The 21191-nt window shown below is 40.5% G+C and overlaps 1 protein-coding gene across 5 annotated transcripts in view; it reads left to right on the top strand.

The window, feature by feature from the left end:
- The window catches only part of SHROOM2 (shroom family member 2), a 118320-nt gene extending 98744 nt beyond the window's left edge, over positions 1-19576 (top strand). For all 5 annotated transcript variants that reach the window (XM_032100612.1, XM_032100613.1, XM_032100616.1 and 2 more), the window contains 5 exons: positions 1160-1873; positions 5574-6125; positions 7009-7189; positions 11717-11989; positions 16758-19576. In XM_032100612.1, coding sequence (XP_031956503.1) covers positions 1160-1873; positions 5574-6125; positions 7009-7189; positions 11717-11989; positions 16758-17024 — 1987 coding nt within the window. In that variant the 3' untranslated portion in view covers positions 17025-19576. The remainder of the gene's footprint in view (positions 1-1159; positions 1874-5573; positions 6126-7008; positions 7190-11716; positions 11990-16757) is intronic.
- The last annotated feature ends 1615 nt before the right edge of the window (positions 19577-21191 follow it).

Consider the following 21191-nt stretch of genomic DNA (forward strand, 5'->3'; position numbering starts at 1 on the left):
CTGCCTGTAGACATTCTCAAAACTGGCACACTGATGTTATTAACATGTTTACACTGGAAAATTCAAGTAAACCTTATTTTACAAATAGGCTGGGGAAAATGCCTCTTTCACAGTCACCTCAAAAGACAGATTGGGCAGTGCATGACTACAAGATTACTATTTAAAAATACAGAGTAGCTCTCTGAAGCCCTTGACTTCTTTGTTGCAGATTCTTTTCTAAGCTTATAGTGTCTCTTCAGCCTCCTTTCAGCCGAGAGCAAACCTGTCTCCGCTCGGGGCTTCAGAGGTACTTTTCTCCTGCCTTCTGCTTCTTCCCCAATTTGTCTTTATGTGGTGAGCACAAATGTACTATGTGTGTTGTGGCAAAGGACAACCATGGAGCTGTGAAAGACTGCTTCCTGACTAGAGAAACAGTGTAAAAATGGAATAAACCCAAAAATATTTCTGTCTAAGATAAGGTCCTTCTGGCCATTGTTTGTCATTTGTGCTGACAGGGCAAAAGAAGTTTAACCTTAAAATAAGTCTGACTGGAAAATACAATCCTTTCTAAATTTCCTTTTCTGCCTTAATTCAATTTTCTCTTTCCCAATTTTTTAGCTTCAGCAAACACTTTGATTGCACTCATTTCATATTTCTGCAGATATACAAAAATTCAACCTCCAGATTCATAATTAAAGTTCCTATTATTCAGTTCACATTTAAAAGTGCTACAGAAGTATTAATACTGCACCTAGATAAGAAACTTGTTTCACACACTTTGTTACTGACTGGAGCTAGAAGAGAATTAAATTTTAGTATTAGAATTCCTCTTCTGGAGGCAGTCTTGTTTTCTACCAACATTTGGACATTTGGCTGTGCATTTAACTAAGCTGTGCACACTGCAGTGTCTCAGGTTACCCAGAGGTTGTGTTGCGTCGCGTCCGGTGCTCCATACCTAATTTAGCCTGACATTATGTTTTGACTCATCGTGTTAGATTAGGTACACCATGTGTGCCCATACATGAGAGGATGTTTTTGTGCTGTACAATTACCATAGATTGAGGGAGTTGGTGTTAAATGTTGGATGTGATCTTGTGTTCAGGCTCCCTAGATCGGTGCGTTGGCCTTGCACTGAAGGAAATAAATCAGCAGCGTACTAACAGCATGTTCTTTTCTCTAGGCAAGCTGACACAGGGGCCCTGAGGGAAAACCCACGGGACAGGAGCAATCAGCTGGACCAGAATTTAGGCCACAAGTGGAAGTCTTCTGTCAGACCTTTGCATGTGCAAGAGCCTACAGTTCTGCCTCACGAGAGTCGCGGCAGGTCTGGGACATTACCTAGTGACTACCGATACTCTCAGGACAACGTGACTGAGAAGAGCAAGGATTGCAGCCTGCCTCACCTGCCCTACTCTGAGCCACAGGCCTTGAACGAGAACCACTCCTGTCCGTCCCGGGGCAAAGGAGAGGAAAACCATAGGATAGAGCCAGTGCTGCTGAACAAGAAGCGTGGACCTGCTCCTCAGAGGCCACCACCACCTAAAAGAGATAAATACAGGCGACCAGATATTTCTGCACCATCACTTGGCACCTCTGCTGAATCTCTGCTGGTAGAAGCCAGCCGGCCCTTTCTGTCCTCATCCCCCAGCTCCGCCGAAGCAGCTTTCAATGGAAAACTGAAAAGTGCTAATCCACAGCAGCTCCAGCAAGTGTCATCCACGGAGAATGTTTGTCAGCACTTAGAAGCAAAAACACACCTAAAGTCTGAGTCTTCCAAGTATCGGTATCTTCAAAAACCTGGCATGGAGTCATCAAGGTCCCCTTCCCCCCAGTTTGCACCACAGAAACTCACTGATAAACCTCCTGTGTCCCTACAGGATGAGAACCCAGCCAGGTACTAGATGTAACTCCCTTACTATTATATTAACACTTCTTGCCCAGTTAGACCTTACTAATGGTTGTCTGTTCATTTACTTTACACATCATTCAAGTTCATTAAGCATTGAGCCATTGCAGCATATCTTAGAGACCACAGACTTGTGTGAAATTCCTTTTGGTACCATTACTGTCCTTCAGCTGGTCTGTGGTTTCTTTTAGTTGACTTGGAGATCACATCCAACAGTTGATTGGTGCTGCTCAGGTGTTACAGCTGGTAGTTAGTAGAAAATGAAAGGGAAGGTTTCTAAAGGATTTTCCACTGTAAGTTTAGGCAAAGTCAGAAAAGTCCCTGTCATCATTTCCCCTGCCTAAGTCTGTATATAAATATGAATTAGTGAAGGGACAAACCAGGTGTGGGAAGGGAATCTGGATCCTTTGAGAGAACATCTGTTTTGAAAACACACAGAGTAATTTACACTGCCAAATCATGACTGGTTTTATATTGCTTTTATAGTGAAATGTGGCACTTCAGGTTGTCTGTGGAGGGGTCCTCAACACTTTATGTTGACAAGGACTGAGCACTCAGTAGGAGATTCAGTCCTTTCCCAGGGTAGATGAAGTCAGAATTAGACAACTGACTGAAATTAATTGATTGCTGTGTCTGTCATATGCTGCTAACATCATAAAAGGTTATTCTCCCACAAGATAAAAAACTCTTTCAGGAAGCTCAGGAATCTTGGTTTTCATAAATCTTTCAGCACTATAATTCATGGTTAAAGAATGAAAATAAAACCTCTAAGCTGAATTCATGCAGAGGTTGCTTCTCTGAGCAAAAGCAGTTGGCATGGCTTTTCTCTAATGTAAATGGTTGAACAAACTCGGGCTGTTTTCCATTGTGCCTTATGACATGAAGACATGAATCACTTTTTTTCCTAAATAGGCCTTGATGTTTTTCCTCTTATGACTGGAGGAAAAAATGAGGTTTCATTCTGCAGTGTTTTTAACACAAAGTAATAATATAATTTACAATGAAAAGTGCAATATGTCATATGAACCCTAGAATCCATGTGCTAAGGTAGATGATGATAATGACTTCCTTAATGTTTTGCTTTGAATTCCTTAATGTATTACTTTTTGAAGAGATATGAAGATGCATAGAAAGCCAATTGTATTTGTCCTTCCTTTTTGCTAAGCTTTAATGTTGAAATGAGCACTGAGGTGTGCCTAATTATATGCCTATATCTGAATGATAAAATACTTACCCTGCAAATCTTTTGCTAACATTTGAAATTCTTAGGCCCAGACAGCTCTTGTTTGCGCACAATATATTGTCCCCAGTTAATAATTAAATTACTCACTAAAACAGGTTCAGCCAAAAGGGCAAGTGTGGTGGCCATACCTCTGAACTCTTTATATGGTATTTATTTCATATAAACAAAATATGTTAAGTAGATTTATCTTAGTAGATAATTAATCAGATTTGGCTTATTATTTCTATTGTCTCCTTGCATATGAGCTTTTGGACATGCCACTTTGCATGCCGGAGGCAGCTTATGTTTGATGATGTCAGCATGTAGCTTTTGTACCCTTTTAAGAAAGGTGTCCTGTTCATCAACAGGCCAAGGCGAGTGGGTGTGCAGGATTTCCGCAGTGATTTAGGTAGAACAGTGTGTGTGGGGCAAATACTGATGATGTGCACAACCCAGCTATTGCCAAAGACAACTGTTTAGCATCAACAAAGCTGAAAAGAGTGCATCAATAGATTTCCACTAAACCTACAGTCAAGTCAAGGAGGGACTGTTTGTGGTAGGGTTGAAGCTTCGGAATGTCCACGAACAGAGTAGCTGCAAATCAAAATTTCATGCTGCCTTTCCAGAAAGGGAAAACCTTCAGAAATCAGGAGGGTGGTGATTGCAGAAACAGAATTTTTTAAGCACCTGGTGTTGAACTGTCTTTGCTTTTACTGAAATCAATTGATTTGATGATGCTTTAAGTTTCTGGAAAATCTTTGACTAAGCTGAGAGGAATGTACTCAAAGTCTCAAAACAGATGCTGGATGTTTTAGGTGAAGAATTGCAGTCAGCTCACTTTTCCAGTTGCTCCCAACCTCCCATTTAGACATTCAGCTTACTTCCCCCAAATTCCAAAATATGTTCCTCTTCACATTCTGGTGGCGTTTAAAATGTGTGGGCTTTAATTAAAATAAGCAAAATAAAGGGTTGGGGCTGGTGGCTCGGCACTGCCCAGCTCTGCTGCAGTTCAGGAGAGTCCATGTCTGCAGGTAGGGAGCTGGGTCTAAGCAGTGGACACAGGAGTGAGCTCTTTAAATGACAGTCCCCTTAAATGAAAACAGCCTGGCCAAATGGGAGGGGGAGGTTCAGCATGGGCTGAAAAACCTGCCCCAGGAGTTGGATCAGTATGTCAAAGCATGTCCACAAAGCACTTGTGGAAAGTAAATCCCTACTGGGGGGCTGCACGTTCATTCAGGGGCAAATATACCTTTAAAATACAAAATACAACTTCTGAAAAATGTCAAACAGATTCTGCTGCTACCAACAGCAGAAAAGTATAAGTTTATTTTAGGGGAAGTGACACACCCACACTTAGAGGAAAAGAGCTGTAGTATGTCTTGGTCACTTATCTGAAAGAGGCAGCAAGCTACCCAGCCAGATGAAACCAGATATTTTAGCTAGTAGGCAATGTTCCTTTCCTTGCTGTAGAGCTTCCAAACCCACATTATGACAATAATTTTAAACTTTTTGCAAACTCAGACTAAACTAGACTTCAGTTTCTTATATGGTTTACATACAGTACAGATGTTTTTGTAATGTTATTTAACATGTTATTGTCCAATTTAAAAATCTAAGTTAGCCTCCTCTTTAAATAGCTTTCCTTACTGAATGGCTAACGTGGCCATTTGTGCTATGCAGTACAGAACTTCTACTACAAACTTCTCTTAAAAAGAATATCCAGAATTGTATGCTGTCCTCTTCAATGACTGGTTTCTCTTCTTTAAGTGGAAAACTAGGACACTCTGGTAGGATCTATTTATTAAGCTTCTGTGTCATATGTGAAATTTTATAAAAAAAGTTTTTTTTTTTTAACCATGTAATTAATTAAGTTTTGAATGATTTCCAGGTTTTCAATGTGTGATTATTTGTTATTCTTGTAGCTCAGCAATAACATAGCCTGTGGGATGCTCCCATCTGGTCTGTTGTCTCTTCTCTTGGAAGAGCTGAGAATTGATGTGAGGGTATGACAGACTCCCCAGGCAGCTCAGCTGCCTGTCAGGCCAAAAGCCGAGGCCACTGTTGGATCTGTGTGAGGCAGTGAGGTTGAGCTGAGGGCGCGTTTTCCTCTATAGCTGTGGCAACAAGGGGGTAACAGGCAGTTCAGCAGCACTGTCTGAAATCTGGGGCCTGGCTGCTGAGATTGGAGCCTCATGTTCATGGAAACAAACAGAAGCCCTGTATCATGAGAACTGTACAAGGCTGATGTTAGGATACCATACAAATGAACTAATATTACTATTTTAAATTTGTAGGCAGAAAAGAAAACGTGTAGATTTAGGGTTTGAGATGCAATGCTAGGAATATTCCATTACCTCCCTCTCTTACCTATATTTTTGTGTATTTGGGCTTCCCTTCTGATTTGAGGATATGAATTGAGATTTAAGGTTCTTCCATTTCTAAGGATGAATTTTGTTTATTTTCCAGAATTGAAAGGGTAATAGACAACAATACTACAGTGAAAATGGTTCCCATCAAGATAGTTCATTCTGAGAGCAGCGCGGAGAAGGAGAGTCGGCAAAGCCTTGTCAGTACTATGGAGCCTCCTGCTTTACCTAGTGGTTTGGAAAAGGACCAGATTAAAACACTCAGCACTTCAGAGCAGTCCTATTCACGATTCTGTGCTTACACCAGGCAAGGTGTAGAGCCAGAGCCAGAAGCCAGAACCAAACCAGTTGAGCCTCAACCAGCTGAAGAACCTGGGAGCAACTTGAAGGACAGCAGTGCTGCCACGCAAGCATCCAGCTACGTAAAGGCCAAAGAAAAGACCTTTGAAGACTGGAAGTCAGAAGAACTCGCCAGAGAGATTGTGGGAAGAGATAAATCTCTAGCAGACATACTAGATCCTAATGTGAAAATAAAAACAACAATGGATCTGATGGTTGGTATATTCCCTAAAGATGAACATCTCTTAGAAGAAGCTCAGCAGCGCAGGAAGCTTCTTCCAAAAGTTCCCTCTCCAAAAATTTCAGAAGAGAAGTGAGTATTACTTTCTGTAAGCCAGTATGTCCTTTTATCCAGAGCGTGTCAGTAGTCCATGGGGGCTGGATGTCAGAATCTTCCTTCTGTTGAGGGTCTTTTCTAAGACTTTTACGATAGAATAGTAGTTAAGCATATACTACTAATGATACCATTAATGACAGAAACCAGGAAAGTGTTGTACAATATGAAAAATTTCCAAGACATGGTTGAAAGCTAGTTTTTGACAACTTAAGAAATAATTAACTTTTGCCATTTTATAGTGATTACATATCTTACCAAGATCATCCAGTCTAGTAACTGGATGGAGAAGGAACAATATTCTCACCTTTTTTATGTGATGAAAATTTACGAAGCCAACTTGAAATGGGCATGAGGCATTTCCTAGAAGTGAATGAGATCAAAGAAAGAAAATAATTGAATTCCATCCATGTTGATGTTCTGTGGTTTTTTGTTTTCTTGATACAAATTATCTGATAAGTTGTATCCTTCTCAAGAAGTTTATGATTCCCAAATGAAAAAGTTGAATACTTACATTGTACTATCCCAGTCCAAAAGGATGCTGTCTATGACACAGATTTTTTGCACTACTTTGTAAAATGTAACTTTCCATTTTGTTTCCAGATGAGATATCTTTGATCCATTTCACTTCTTGTAATGGTGAAAGGTCTCCTGCATGATTTCAGTTTTAGTTTTTGCTGAGCATGTACTGAATTCATACAAATTTTCTTCACAGACAGTGTTTATTTATCCTATTTACATAGGTAATGGTTTTCTCTTGAAACCCCTGCTTGCTTGTGAAATGATGGCTCTAAAAGATTCTCCTTTCTTTTCATTAATTAGTCTGACAAGGCAGTTAATGAAAGTTTTGACTTTTTCGCAGGAAAGAGGAGCAGAGTGCACCATCTGCCATCTCCCTGACAACCAATTCTACTTACTACAGCACATCTGCACCAAAGGCAGAGCTGCTGATTAAAATGAAGGACATGCAGGAGCAGCAGCAACAGCAGCAGAGTGAGGATGATTCTGAAGATGAGCTGGATCATGACTTGTCAGAAAAGAAGGTAAAAGACGTTTCTAAAAGTGTAATGGGAGGCTCTGAGTTGTGTTCATTACGTTAACTGTGAATTTGTTTGACTAAACACCCCTCAATAAAAGGCCTTCTAGATGTACAGGATCAGTTGGAAAAATCAGCCTCTTTTGGTTCTGGGGGGTTTTTTTGTTTGTTTTTGGGGATGAGTTAAGTGTACACCTGTGAATTTAGGAACTTGATATTAGGTGCTGCTTGCAACTTGTTGCATGTTTTGGAAAGTCGCAAGGGGAGTAGTTTTGGGGAGGTTATTTTAGAATACCATTTTCTATTTGAAGTTCTTCTATATTTCTCACTCTGTACAAAGAAACAGCAGTTCTCATGTATCCCACTGAAGCTGGTGGTGGTTTTAGTTGTTCCAAATTTTTGAAATTTAGGTCCAGAATTTGGGTTTGTCTTGAGAGAGAAGGAACATACAAATACCTTCTTCTTTCTTTTTTATTTTCCTCCCCCGTTGTTTCCATGAGCAGCAAACTATTTCTCCTGCTTCCCAAATTAATAATGATTGTGGGAGATAACTAATTAGCTTGGTGCATTCAGTAGAAGTTACTCATCACAAGGGAGGGAAGCAGTCTTCTTATTCATCCCCATCCTTTGGTGTTTTATTTCTGATCAAAGGTCACCATAATTCCCTAGATACTACAATGATGATCTGACATTTGTGTGGATGGAGAAAGTGTTGTCCTACAGTAAAATCATTGCATTCATCTCATTAGTGATTTGGCATAAAATATTTTAATCCTTGTTCCCAGTACACATAAGCTGCAGGAAATTTCTGTTTGATCAAGTAGAGTGATGTAGTTTAGCTCTGTTTACCTAAGCCAGTAATGCAGTGGTGTGCAAACCTTTTCTGTCCAAGTCAGCTCTCTGCTTAAAAATCAGCTGCTAGGGTGTACTTGATAATCCAGTCCCAAAGAAATGACTTTTAATTATCAGGAATACATTTAGTTGCTAAGAATGAGAGATTTCCACCTCTGGTTCAGTGCACACGTGGCTGGCACTGCATTTGAGGGGGCTGTTGTGTTTTCTGTTACCTCCCTCTGCTGCCTCTGCATCGCACGGTTCAGTGTGCTGTGCACTGCCAGGGGCATGGTGTGGCTGCAGCTGGAGACCTTCCCTCACCCTCTTGCTAGACAGCTGCTGAATCCAACAGCTGTACTACTTAGACAAATTAAGGATTTCGCTTCGTTTTAAATAATTTGGTTTTATCTGGTGCCACACATGACTGTCACGTTCATGATTTTTGCTAGATTTAGTTTCATTCTCATTAATTACAGAGTAGGAGGGAGGTAAAATTAAACCTTGTTTGCCCAACAAACTAAATACTAAAACTTTTTTAAGCAAGAACACCAGAAAATCATGTTCACCCTTTTCATACTTCTCCATCCATCCCCCCAGCTTCAGTATATACCACTAATCATATGAGATGGAAAGGTTTTCATAAAGAGCTGTTAGCAGAACCCCTCCCATCTTCTCCTCTAAGTGTACGTGTTGTAGCACACACACCATGCTGCTTGCTTCTCTCCCTGCTCTTCCACCTGGGGTAGGATGGAGCACTCAGTTCAATGAGCTTTCATCATGGATCTTGTCAGAAAACATATAAAACTCATTGTAACTGGGTCAAGGCATCTTTATTAAATGGACAGAAGATACAGCTTGGCCCAGCTTCTCATATTTGGCAACAGTTTAATAAGGGATTGTTACGGACCTGAACATTTTAATGGCACACTTTCTGACTTCACTAATTTTAGAGGGGCCATATGCCCAGAACCTGTTTCTTGATTCCTGGAAACTGGTAGGTAGTTCTGAGATTTCTTAATTGCAGTCCACTGTGGAATAATTGCTGTATTTGTCATTCTCTGCTCTGCAAACCAGAAATGTGTGGTGCTTTTTTTTTTTTTTTTTTTTTGAAATAAGTATAGGAATTTCATTTAGGGTTGTTAATTTTTTTTTTTTTTTTTTTTTTTTTTGCAAATCCCTGTATTCCCAGCTAGCAGGAATGGAATGTGTGTGTCCTATGTACTGAGTTTAATGTAGGTTTACCACAATTATGAAATACTGATTAGATGTTGAAGATGCTATAAAAGTGTCTTTTGTAGCAAGGAAAATCCATGTGTGGCTGTGTAGGAAGTTTCACCTTTGCCCTTGGGAAAATTTCAGCAACTCCTGAAGAATGTAAAAATAATTCATGTATGCCAGTTTTTTTCTAGTTTGAGGCTTGAATTCCTTAGGAGTGGGGTGGTGAGCTGAAAGCAGAGTATAATCTATGTAAAAGCATGCCAAGCAGTGAGCCACCTGAGCAGTGCTCTGCTGAACCACTTTGTGTTGCTAGTCAGATCAGCAAGAATGACTTTATTGTTTTCCTGCGTACTGGTACAGAATCCACAGCTATAAATTATTCATCTGGCAGTTTCAAGATGTAGACTGCAGCTCTTCTGGCTCAGTAGATATTGAACATCATACAGGTTTTCTGCAAAAGCATGTAGTGAGTTCGCAGTTGTTGCATGCAGAAGCTGCTTCATCTGGGTAGGAAGCAATCAGTGATCATAATCCAATTCTTAATAGATATGACCGTCTTAGAGAGTATTTATGGCCTTCGCACCTGAAAAATTGTTGCTTTAGGGGTAAGCTTCAGATGCTTGGGATGTTATTAAACAGGATGAGGATGTTACTGGGAAAATGGCTTCTTTCTTTTTTTAAAGAAAGAAACTGAGAGCACTGATCTGGACTGGCAGACCAGATCAGTAAATGCTGAGCAGCCTTGTGGCTTTTTTTTTAATTAAAGAAAGTTGTAGCACAGATGCAGAAGTGAAAAAACTTGATATAATAACATAGAGCACCACAGTATCCTGCTGTGTTTTGAATGATGAAACAGCAGCATAGTGCATGTCATCTGAGGGAAATGGGAGTGTAGCACTGTGACCTACATAATCCAAATCAAATTGCATTTGCATTGAGAGAAGGGGGAAAAAGTCAAATCCTGCAGATTAATCAGTCAGTAAAGCAGGCATCTGTAGAACTGCTTACTACCTTAATCTTTTGGGCACCCAGGCTAACAGATAGCCCGGATCCAGATTAACCTGGACTGAGTACATTAAATCAGAAAGGAAAAAACCAGTATGGATAATCCATGGGTTGAATTGCTACTTTCAAAACGGCTGTTACATTTTCAGGGTGTAGCTGCTTTCTGTTAAGATGGCAGACTTTGTTTTGTATTGGTTTTTGTTCCCAAAATAAATTGGCAATGACTGTTCAGTGGCCTCTCTGAGCAGCAGCTGCTATCAGTAATGTTTCTCAGTAATCATGAAGGCTTGTAATCAGATTTGCATTTAGAAAGCAGAGTTCCTAAAGAATGTCATGAGTAATTTAAAAAAAGAAAAAAAGCTAGGGGTACTGTGAAAGAATGATTATTTTAAAGGATGTAATTTTCATTCAGAATTTGCACTGAGGTGTGTGTTTAGAGAATGCTTTGGAAAATTTTCTTACCTGAAATTAGCTGAATGCTAAATAGGCATCTACATTTAAATGAATGAGGCATTTTTAGGGTGTGATTCATCTCAGAGTTGACAACTAGCTGAACTAACTTCCACCCCTTGTGCACCAGTGAAAGCTTATGGGCATGTAAGAAACAAGACCTCTTGCCCAAATGCAGGGGAGTAGCACAGAGGGACCACAGGTGATCAAAGGAGATCTGGATCCTTGGTCTGGTTTCTGTTGGTTCTGCACCTGACGTGCTTTTCTAAGGCAGTGCATGTGCACCTCAGGCAGTGGGGGCTATAGTACAGAAGCCCCCCAAACTTCAAGTGAGGTTGTGTATTCGCCTGGCCTGAGACAGTGACATGTTTCTTTGGTCCTTTGGCAGAGCCACTTCGCACAGCTTTGCACAGAGCTGCTTTGTACAGTACAGTAGATTTTATTCCCTGCTCTGTGCCATAGGGATTATGACTACCCTACAGAAATGTTATAAGGCACTGTTAATGCTAAGATTTTCTGAGCGTGGAAGGACTGCTATTGGAGGAATGCTAATATCATGCAGAAAGGAAAAGAAAGCTTGACAGTGCCCTAGTTTTAACTGCATCGTGTGGAAAATACAGGATTGTTTTTCTGGTACTGTGTATCTTCCTAAGTGCAGCTCTTCAGCAAGGTGTCATGGACCTGGTATTTAGAGACACAGGCGTGTGCTGTACTTTCTGCAGCTCACAGCAGGCTTTGAAGCTGCTCAAAGAAGAAGCAGGAATGCTTGTTGGTGCAGTGAAAAGCCTTCGTCTTTTTCCCCAAAGGTAATTTGCTTTAACACAGGTCTCAAGCTGAGCATTGTACAGCTATGTCCTGAACCTTTGAATGCAGAGGTATTGACTTTAGACACAGACATGTATTTATTTGTAATGCACTCATTGTCAAAGCCTCATGGAAGTTTGAAATGTATTAAAGTGCTAGCTGACATGACTTTCAGAAGTAGGGAAAAATGCTAATAAATTCTTATCTCCTTTATTTTACGCAGCAAGAACTTATTGACAGCATTAGTAGGAAGCTGCAGGTGCTGAGAGAAGCACGGGAGACACTTCTGGAAGATATCCAAGCAAACAATATCCTGGGGGAGGAGGTAGAGGCCATTGTGAAAGAAGTCTGCAAACCAAATGAGTTTGACAAATTCAAGATGTTTATTGGCGACCTTGACAAAGTGGTCAACCTCCTGCTGTCCCTGTCCGGCCGTCTGGCCCGGGTGGAAAACGCCCTCAACAACCTGGATGACAACACCTCTCCAGAAGAACGGGTGAGAAGGGCCAACAATAATACCCCAACATTTAGGGAAGCTCCTGGGGGGGGTTTTTGCTTGGTTTTGTTTATCTCAATTGCAGTGCTTAACATGAGGGATAGTGAGTGGATACATCTCATATGGCTGTTTTTTTAAGATTTCTTAAAACGTTTCTCCTTGCCTTCTTTTCTTGGAATACTGGAACTACAAGTGGCTTGCTGAGAAAAAGTGGGTTTGGGGTGCAACATACTGGAAAACAGGCTTCTTGGCAAAAGTTTAAAGAAAGAGGGAATCTACTGATAAGAGCATAAAAAGGAGGCATACAAAAATATTGTAACAATTCAAGATGGGAAAAGGAGTGTTCATGCTGTAATGCAGAAAGCTTGCAGACTTCTTTATACTCAACAAGGATCTTGATGCAAATCTCTAAGGTTGTTAGAAAGAAAATGCTTCTCATCTACTACAGCTTCCTTCCACAATGCCTAGCGAGGAACAAGAGCAAGAAACAACAGAAGGACAAGCCTTTAAAAGAAAGGGGTGGGGGGGGACAAGGGGAAGCATTGCAAAAAGAATTTTTCAGTAGAAAACATGTTTTACCCAAGCGGAATAGCCTGGTAGTGATGTGGAGGACTCCCAGCAGAAGTGAAAATTTCAGGAGCAGGAGCATTCAAGGTGCTCTTAACCTGCTTGCAGAAATTTGTTTAACTTGAAATCCCATCAGGCCTTACCTGGAAAGGAGATACATAGCAATGCAGATATGCACCAAAGTAGAGATGTAGGTATGTGTGAAACTTAGGCTAAAATAAATAGAGAGTGTGGAGGGGGGGGTGTGTATTAAGTGAGTTTAACTTCTACGGTTAAATGAATGTGAAGTAGGATTTTTGGCTTGGAGCTGTGGACTGAAATGCCAGCAGTCCACCTAAGTGTTGTAACAGAATTTTTTCCATGGGCTGTGGCTTCATGTTGTTTCTTCAGCATGTTGCACTGTTTCACACACAAGAACCAGTAAGTGCTGGGACTGATCTGAAGCTGTGCTTTTGCTGTTTGGCCCTAACATACTTGATTAATGGCTGTTCAGACCTCTCTCTGAGGGGGAAAGTATTTGACAGCTTATTAAAGGGCAGATCAAAGCTTTTGACTCTAAGAGAAATTTAATCCCTCATTAGACTTTTTTCTAAGTGTGGTTGCAGTTGCCTAATGGGGAAGGAACTACCAGATGATGTGTGCACATAGGAAACACAGCTTGAGAGCTGCGATAGAAATAGCTTGCTGGCTGGGTGTGGAAAAGGAAGATGGTGAGGAGGTGGTGTAGTAAGGACAGTCAGAAATTCTGTGTGCTCTGATGTCAAATTTATACTGACAGAAATCCAAATCCCTAACATATTCTAATTCCCATTCATCTTCACATGCACTGACACCAGTCTTGCCATAGTAACATCAGGAGAGATCCATCAGGACTGAGACAAGCCCTGGAGGGAAAGACTTGGGGGTGTTGGTGGATGAAAAGCTCAACATGACTCAGCAATGTGGACTTGGAGCCCAGAGAGCCAAACGTGTCCTGGGCTGCATCAAAAGCAGCGTGGCCAGCAGGTCAAGGGAGGGATTCTGCCCCTCTGCTCCTGGGAGACCCCACCAGCAGTGCTGCATCCAGCTCTGGGGGACAAAACACAAGAAGGACGTGGACCTGTTGGAACACTTCCAGAGTAAGGCCACTCAGTTGATCAGAGGCCTGAGCATGGCTCCTATGAAGACAGGCAGAGAGTTGGGGCTACTCAGCCTGGAGAAGAGGGTACCAGGGAGCTCTTAGAGCAACCTGCCAGTAACTAAAGGGGGCTTACAAGAGGGCTGGAGAGGGAGTTTTTACAAGGGCATGTAGTGATAGGACAAGAGGGAATGGCCTTCAGGTGAAGGAGGACAGGTTTAGATAAGATACTAGGAAGAAATTCTTCCCTGAGGGTGGTGAGGCACTGGAACAGGTTGCCCAGAGAGGTTGCAGACCTGCCCTCTGTGGGAACCCAGAGTGCAGAGAATGTTTCTCTGCCCGTTTTGAGGAATTTTACCCCCCTGAACAACACTGTTTTGACCTCCATCCTTGGAAAAGACTGCTACTCTTAGAGAAGAACTAGAAACTACACTAGTGTAAATTAGGTGATAGACTACTATGTAAGATTGTCACAGGGTGAAAAATTTAGAGATTTTGGGTTTGTTAATGTAGTAAATAGATAAAAGCAAAAAACATCAAAATGGAGGATTGTTGTTGTTCTCCAAACCTCCTCCTTCTACTACTACTCCATATTCTGCAGTAAAAGTAGTTTGGGATGATTGGACAAAGAATTCCACAGTTCCTGGCTGTGTTACTAAATAATTGGTAGAAAAGTAAAAATAATGTACATTTTTAGTAACCATTGGTTAATTTACCTTTAAAAAGGTCATGTAATCTTGATAATTCGGCTTTCTCCTGCATTCTCTGCTCTGTGCCATGTCTGGGTCACGCTAGTGACTCTTTTTCTCTGATAAGACTCAATAAACAATGATCAAGAAGCAGTGAAGGCTGAGAGTCCCATTTGTCTCTGGAACTCCTAGCAAGGACTTCAAAAACTCTCTTCCATCAGGAGAGGTTTGATTACAGCATGATCAGTGTCACCTTCCTTCCTGGAAATATTCAAGACCAGCTTGGATTGGACTTTGAGCAACCTGGTCTGGTGAGAGGGGGGTTGGAACTACATGATCTTTAAGGTGCCTTCCAACCCAAACGATTCTATGAAACCTATCTAGAAGTGTTGAATTTAGACTGGTGCTTGTGGCTTTTTTTGTTGTCCTTTAGTATTTTGTAGGTCAAATGATAACATGTGGTGAACCACTAATGTACCATAGAAACAAACGGGATTTTACTTCTGTTGTTGGGGAGCATATTCCCAGTGATCACCGATTTTTTTTTTTTCCCCATGCTGATGTTGTCCAATAGACATTGCTCTGATAGCTTTCCACTTTCTAGGAACTTGCAACAGTTTACCAGACTTTCTAAATAAAAGCATTCAAATAATGACTGCTGAGTTAATATTTTGACTATCAGACACTCTGCTATAGGTCTTCTTTTGCCACAGGGAGCAGTATCAGATATTTCAAGTTCAGCTTTGAAAGGGCCTTCACCTGAAGGGCTACCAGCCGCCTTCCTCTTACACAGCAAGGCCAGTGTCTTAGCATTGCTTGCCCTTTGTGGCCATGTCCTCTTGCACTCATCAAATTCTGGCTAGTTCTGCTGCTCAGCATACACACACCTGCAAGGCTGCCCTGGGAGCAGTCTAGCCACACTCCTGAGTCTGGGGCTGTCTGCTAGTTGTCGTTGTGAGTTCAGGAGAATTGTTAGTTCCATCTCTTTGCAGTAGATAATTCTGCTTGCAACTTGCAGTGGGATTTTTTTTTTCCCCTGGCATAAGTTCAAAGGAAGATTAAACTGTTTTTCTAATAGTATGTGATTTCTGTGACTTGTCTTTCATAGCTGTCTTGACTTCTGAGTTAATCTAGGCTGTGTATTTCAAGTACATTGAGAGTACAAATCTGAAAACATTTCACTCTTGAGCTTTGGGCTGTCTGTAGAAAGAGAGTCAGCACAGGATGCATGTACAACTCTGACAGGTAGGTTTACTAAAGCTCACTGGTCTGTAGTCCCCTTTGTCTCATCTTCCATCTTGAAAAGACTGTTTTATACTCTACAAAAACACTTCTCTGTAAATCCTTCAGGCTTATTAAATAGCATTTGTAATTTAAAAGAAGGTGCAAATTAAAAAGATGGGCACATTTATTAGAACAGACTGGGGTTTATTTGAAGACAACTTCTCAAAGAAAGTTCATCTCTGAAGTAAGGCTAGAAGTTATGGATTGGTACCTCTTAGGGGTACTTTTTAATTAAGTTCAGACATCTGTACAGAATTCTTGATGTCAGAGTAAGCCAGCCATACTCTGTCACGGGAAAAAGACAATCACTTGTAGGCAGACATGTGCAATAGGTTGGATTGATGATGCTCCTGTTTGTGTACTGCCAAAGGAGTGTAGCCCCATGATTCAGGTGGGGCTGTTGGCTGTGTAGACAGGTGATGCTGGGGGAGAGGAATACAGCTGCTCTCCTCTGCTGTCCTCTTCCTTTGTGTGTTCCTCCATTCAACCTCCCTTTTTCCTATTTTGTCTCTTGTGAAGGCACAAAGCAGAAAGTTTACAGCCCTTTTTGGAGAATAATGCTTTTTTGGTTTTGCTTCCCTTTTGCCCTTCTGTTGTCTTGCCTCAGCTTTGACTCTTGTTCATGTCTGAAGACTACAGGACTTCACATCTCATAGGGAAGGCTTGTAGATGCAGCAGAATTGCTAAATACACAGTGTCAGGAGCTGTGTAAGAACAAATTGCTCCATTAATTGGTCTGTTTCTGGTTTCTGTAACCACAGCTGTGCCAGTGCTGTGTATGAAAGATGTAAGACACTGCTGAGCCAAGTCTTAATTTGAAGAACTGTTTTTCAAAGGCAACTGTATTGTATACAGCTATTTAGAACTATTAAATAGTAAAGGAGTCTTTGAAGTAATGCTTTTGAGGCCAGTAGAAAGTAATGGTGCATATTTTTTATCAGCTTGCTAATCCATTTTATTAGTCTAAATTTTAAGGAGCATTCTTTTTCCACCTTTCTAAATATTCAGGAAGGTCTCTGCAGATGAAACAGACTTGAGATTCAAACAGTGAAGCTGTTGTCCCATCCTAGTGTACCCAGTGAATTTATAACTGCTTTTCTTCTCTCCTAAGCGGACATTGGTAGATAAGCAAAAGCTGCTGACCCAGCAACATGATGATGCAAAGGAACTGAAGGAGAACCTGGATCGTCGAGAGCGCATTGTCTTCGACATTTTGGCGAACTACTTGAGCGAGGAGAACTTAGCAGACTACGAGCACTTTGTGAAAATGAAGTCGGGCCTCATCATTGAGCAGCGAGAGCTTGAGGACAAGATCAAGCTGGGGGAGGAGCAGCTGAAGTGTCTGACTGACAGCCTCCAACCTGAGCGGCTAAAATAAGGGCACTGAGTCCAACTAAAATGGGAAAAATGGGAAAGAAGAAAGGGATAGAGGAGTTTCCAAGTATACAAATGAGTATATTGGCTTGTCTGAGTGTCTGGTAGAGAAACAAGTGCACAAGAGAAAAATAGCTCTCACAACAGCAATAATGCTCTCTTTCTTTTTTTTTGGAATGATGTATTTAAGTTTTTAGAACACATTTTTATTGCTGGACTCTACATCTGTTCCTCATTGCTTAACTTCCAGAAAGCTCCACAGAAGAGGACAGACTCTTAACCTTTCTGCTCAGTATGTTCAAAGTCTGTGGCAGTTGTGCATGCAAACAATGGTTTTTAGAATAGGTTGTATACTTCCTTTATGTTCAGATGCCGCACAGTCTGCTGGGAAACCCCACAGCAATTCATGAATGCACACACATTTAGAAGCTCCAAATTTAGTGGGTTTTTATGTTTTTTTAAAGACACATTAAATAGGGGAAGCGTGCATCTTATAGCTAATATATTCAGATTGCTGAAATGCAGTGTCACTCTGATCCTGTGGCATCAGACACTTTTTTTGTAATATTGTATATAGGATGGCACTTTCCCCTTGCAGAAAACAACTTTAAAATTAGTCTCAGTTAAATGCTTCTTAACCAGCTTGCAAATCACCTAATGCCTACCTTGCTGAAGATTTTTTCTTAAATTATTTTGCAAGCATATTTGTACACCCTCTTAAGGCAATGCAAGTGATTTTCTTTACCAAGTTGTACTTGATTTAAAAAATGGGCTGGAAGTACTGTGCTGATTTTATTCAAAACATTTTTCATCTAAATTATTTAGAAGGCTTCTTTGCTTTTTTTGTGCTTTTTTATGCATGTTTTTATTCTTCTTGTCCCAAACCCGCTACTTCATTGAAATAAATGTAGGTTAAGGACACTGCTTCCGTTTTTCTTCTGGTTGCCCAACATTGTGATGGTTTTATATAGCCAGTTAAGTTCTACTGAAGTTGACCTACATAATGCTGTTCGTTCCTCTTTCCCAAACTACCAAATGTAATATAAACAATTCTGCCATGTAAGTACTGTGCATTACTTGGAGCAACTTTGCTTTGTAACTGTGAACATAAGTGGGGCTGTTTGCTTGTTTTTTCCATTGAACAGTGATAAAGGAGAGGATATTAGTTCACAGTACCAGAACACTGCTTGTGTTCTCCTTATACTGCCATTGACTTAGATAATTTCCAGTAGCTCTAAAAAGAGGTACTAACTCATGTTTTCAGCGCAGTAATGGGTTATGCTGACTTGCTTAGATACCTACAGTGAAATTCTGTAGTGTCTTAAGTGTCAAGTTCTATGTTAAGATAAAGTTTTGCAGGCAAAGAAAGTCTTGGAAGACTGTGTATATGCCATTTCCATTATAGTAAGGAAAACATTTATCTCTCCTCAGACAAATAGGTTCCCCAACCAGAAGCCATTTTCAGGGCTGATGTGAATGCCAGTCTGTAGCTAAGCAGGTTGAAAATACAAATAGTCAGCTGTTGAAAAGAGAGCAAAGAATTCTTCCCACTACTCCTGCAGTATGGCAGCATTCACAAGAGTGTTTCTGTCCTTCTTCTGCAAATCCTCGCTTTTGGGGGAAGGAACTGGAGAGGCGCTGATCAGTGAATTCCTTGCGAGCTGGGAACCTCTGGAAGCTGTTCCTTTACAGACAGATGCAAACATTAAAAGGACTGTTGCCCCCACACACACCCTTATCGTGCACTACTTGGTATACCTGGACCAAATTTTAATTGAAATGATGATGTGCATCAATTGAGGTCAAATGGAGCTACCATTTTGCAAGAGCTACAGCTGACCTTAGTTTTTCCCTCCTAGTTCAGAAATGTAGTCCTCTGGCATCTCACAGTTATTTGCTGCTATGTTCCTAGGGCAAGTGGTCCCTTTGTCCTTAAACTTATCCCTTAACCATAACAAACCCAAAACTAAACATAAATTATGCTTGTCTTTTAGCTTGGAGAAAAGTGTGTATTGTTTTATCTGTGGCATTTTAATAATTTTACATATTGTGGTTACTCTGAAATGTGTATGTGAAATGTGAATAATATAATTACAATGTGTTTGTATACAGTACTTTGATTTAGATCTCTGATAAAAGGTAGCAATATTGTGAAAGCTATATCTATTATCCTTTTCACAGACCAGTTGCATAAACACTATTATCTCCTTTCCTTTTTCAAAACTGTTGAAAATCACTCACCCTGGAAACGTGAAGATGGTGGCCTCCCAATGTTATATGTAAATCTGTAAATAGCTGTACTGTTGCTTTTTGAAAAAAATCTGGTGCTAATGTTTTGCCTTTGGCATCCTGGGGATGGCTGTTTCTTCATCCTTTGTTGTTCTCATTTCTAGATCTCTTTGTATAGTGAAAGATCTCCACAACGCTTCTCCAGCTGTCTGGATCCTGCAGCCCAGAGTGAAAATGTACAGTTTTCCTGCCTGACACTTAACATGTACCTACTGACAAATGGTATTGCTTGACTTTGAGGAAATAAACCGTATATTTCAATGTAGAGTTAGTTTTTGTGTGCAGTTTTAATGTCAAAAGCTACTGCTTTGCTTTGCTTTGCTTTGCTTTGCTTTGCTTTGCTTTGCTTTGCTTTGCTTTGCTTTGCAGTGTTGGCCATCTCATGGTGCCCGTCAACAGTGCTCTGAGTTTTTCCAGGCCAGGCCAGTTGGTCTGTGTGGTCTGACATAGTTTGTTGTCTTTGCACAGCTTATTTAATGTGCTGAGTAATCGATCATTCTCAAGTTCCCAGTGTAAGCAAGTACCAGAAATGTGTCCATGTCTATTTAGTATTATAAAAGTGTGAATATGAGATGGCAGAAAGGTAAAATGTGTTATGAGGTCGATAAAATAAATGGGTCTTTCACCACTTACAGAGTACATACCAGGGGGAGCAGTTTAGGCTTTCCTGCTTGGGCAATTCCACTGTTTTAGCTTCATCCCATGTTTAGAATGGATACTTCATATGGAAATGTCTTAAGTCAGTGGTGCACAGGATTTTTTGCAAGAACAGATCACTTGTGAACTCTCCAACTCTAAGACTTAGACTTTCATAGAAACTTCAGTTTAATGAGGGTTCTCAGATGAACTGCAGAATCTTCTGCCTCATTGGGGAACACTGGCAAGTATGCACAAATTTGTAGTAGAGGTGACCACACATCACAGAACCATGGCTTGATCCTGGAAATTAATTGTCTGTGAAGGTTGTTATAAAATCTGGGAAAAGGGAGTTAGGGAAAGAAAAATACTTGGATATTTGTAGAATTTTTCTAAACTTGTTTTCACCCTTCTTCTGCCTCTCTCTGTACGTGGACCCACCTGTTTGTGCCTGTTTTCGTGAGTTTTCCTGGTATAATCCAGTATATTATACCAGAGGAGTAACAGTCTAGTTTTTGTGTACAACTTGAATTTTTTTTAAATTGCCTTTCTTTAAACTGAAATTCAGCTTTTTATTTTCTCTCGTGAGGTACTTGAGATCCTCAGATTTCAAAGGAGTCACCATATGATGTTCTTTCCCAATCAAGTTCTAGTGATTAATTTTGGTGTACTTAATTGACTCAGTTTTTAGAGCTGAAGTAATCTGTTGGCAATCCAGTAGCTCTAGCAAGGCCTTATGATACACACTAGAACACAACTCCTGTTTTAGTGGTGTCCGGTCATTTATTGTGGCATTTCAAAGGCTTATTCTAATTAAGGGCTTCTCAGTTGTGCAGGTTTTTCTAGAGGATAAATTGGTTTTTCTATATACCTGAGCAGATGATGCCCACAGAATGTTATGAAAATTAACAATTACATCTTTAAACTGGATTATATATTGTCAGTTGTCAGCAGTGGTAAATTGGTGATCACATTTACTTACCACAGTTCCAGTCTGCGACTTAACTAATTATAATGATCCATAGACTGTAAGATGGGTAACCCATGTGAATTAGCAACTCACCTGTGAAATCTTGGGTTTCATTCTTCCTACCTACTGTTTTGGTAATGTTTCTATGCATAAAGTTGTTCCATGTGAAGTAGGTTAACTTAATACATTCCAGAGGGAATTTTGAATTGAAATAAATTGGGTGCAGTTCAGTAGCTGAAGGTAATTCTCACTCAGGCTACAGTAGCACACCTACAG

The sequence above is a fragment of the Corvus moneduloides genome, chromosome 2, assembly GCF_009650955.1.
Source record: "Corvus moneduloides isolate bCorMon1 chromosome 2, bCorMon1.pri, whole genome shotgun sequence".
Lineage (NCBI taxonomy): Eukaryota > Metazoa > Chordata > Aves > Passeriformes > Corvidae > Corvus > Corvus moneduloides.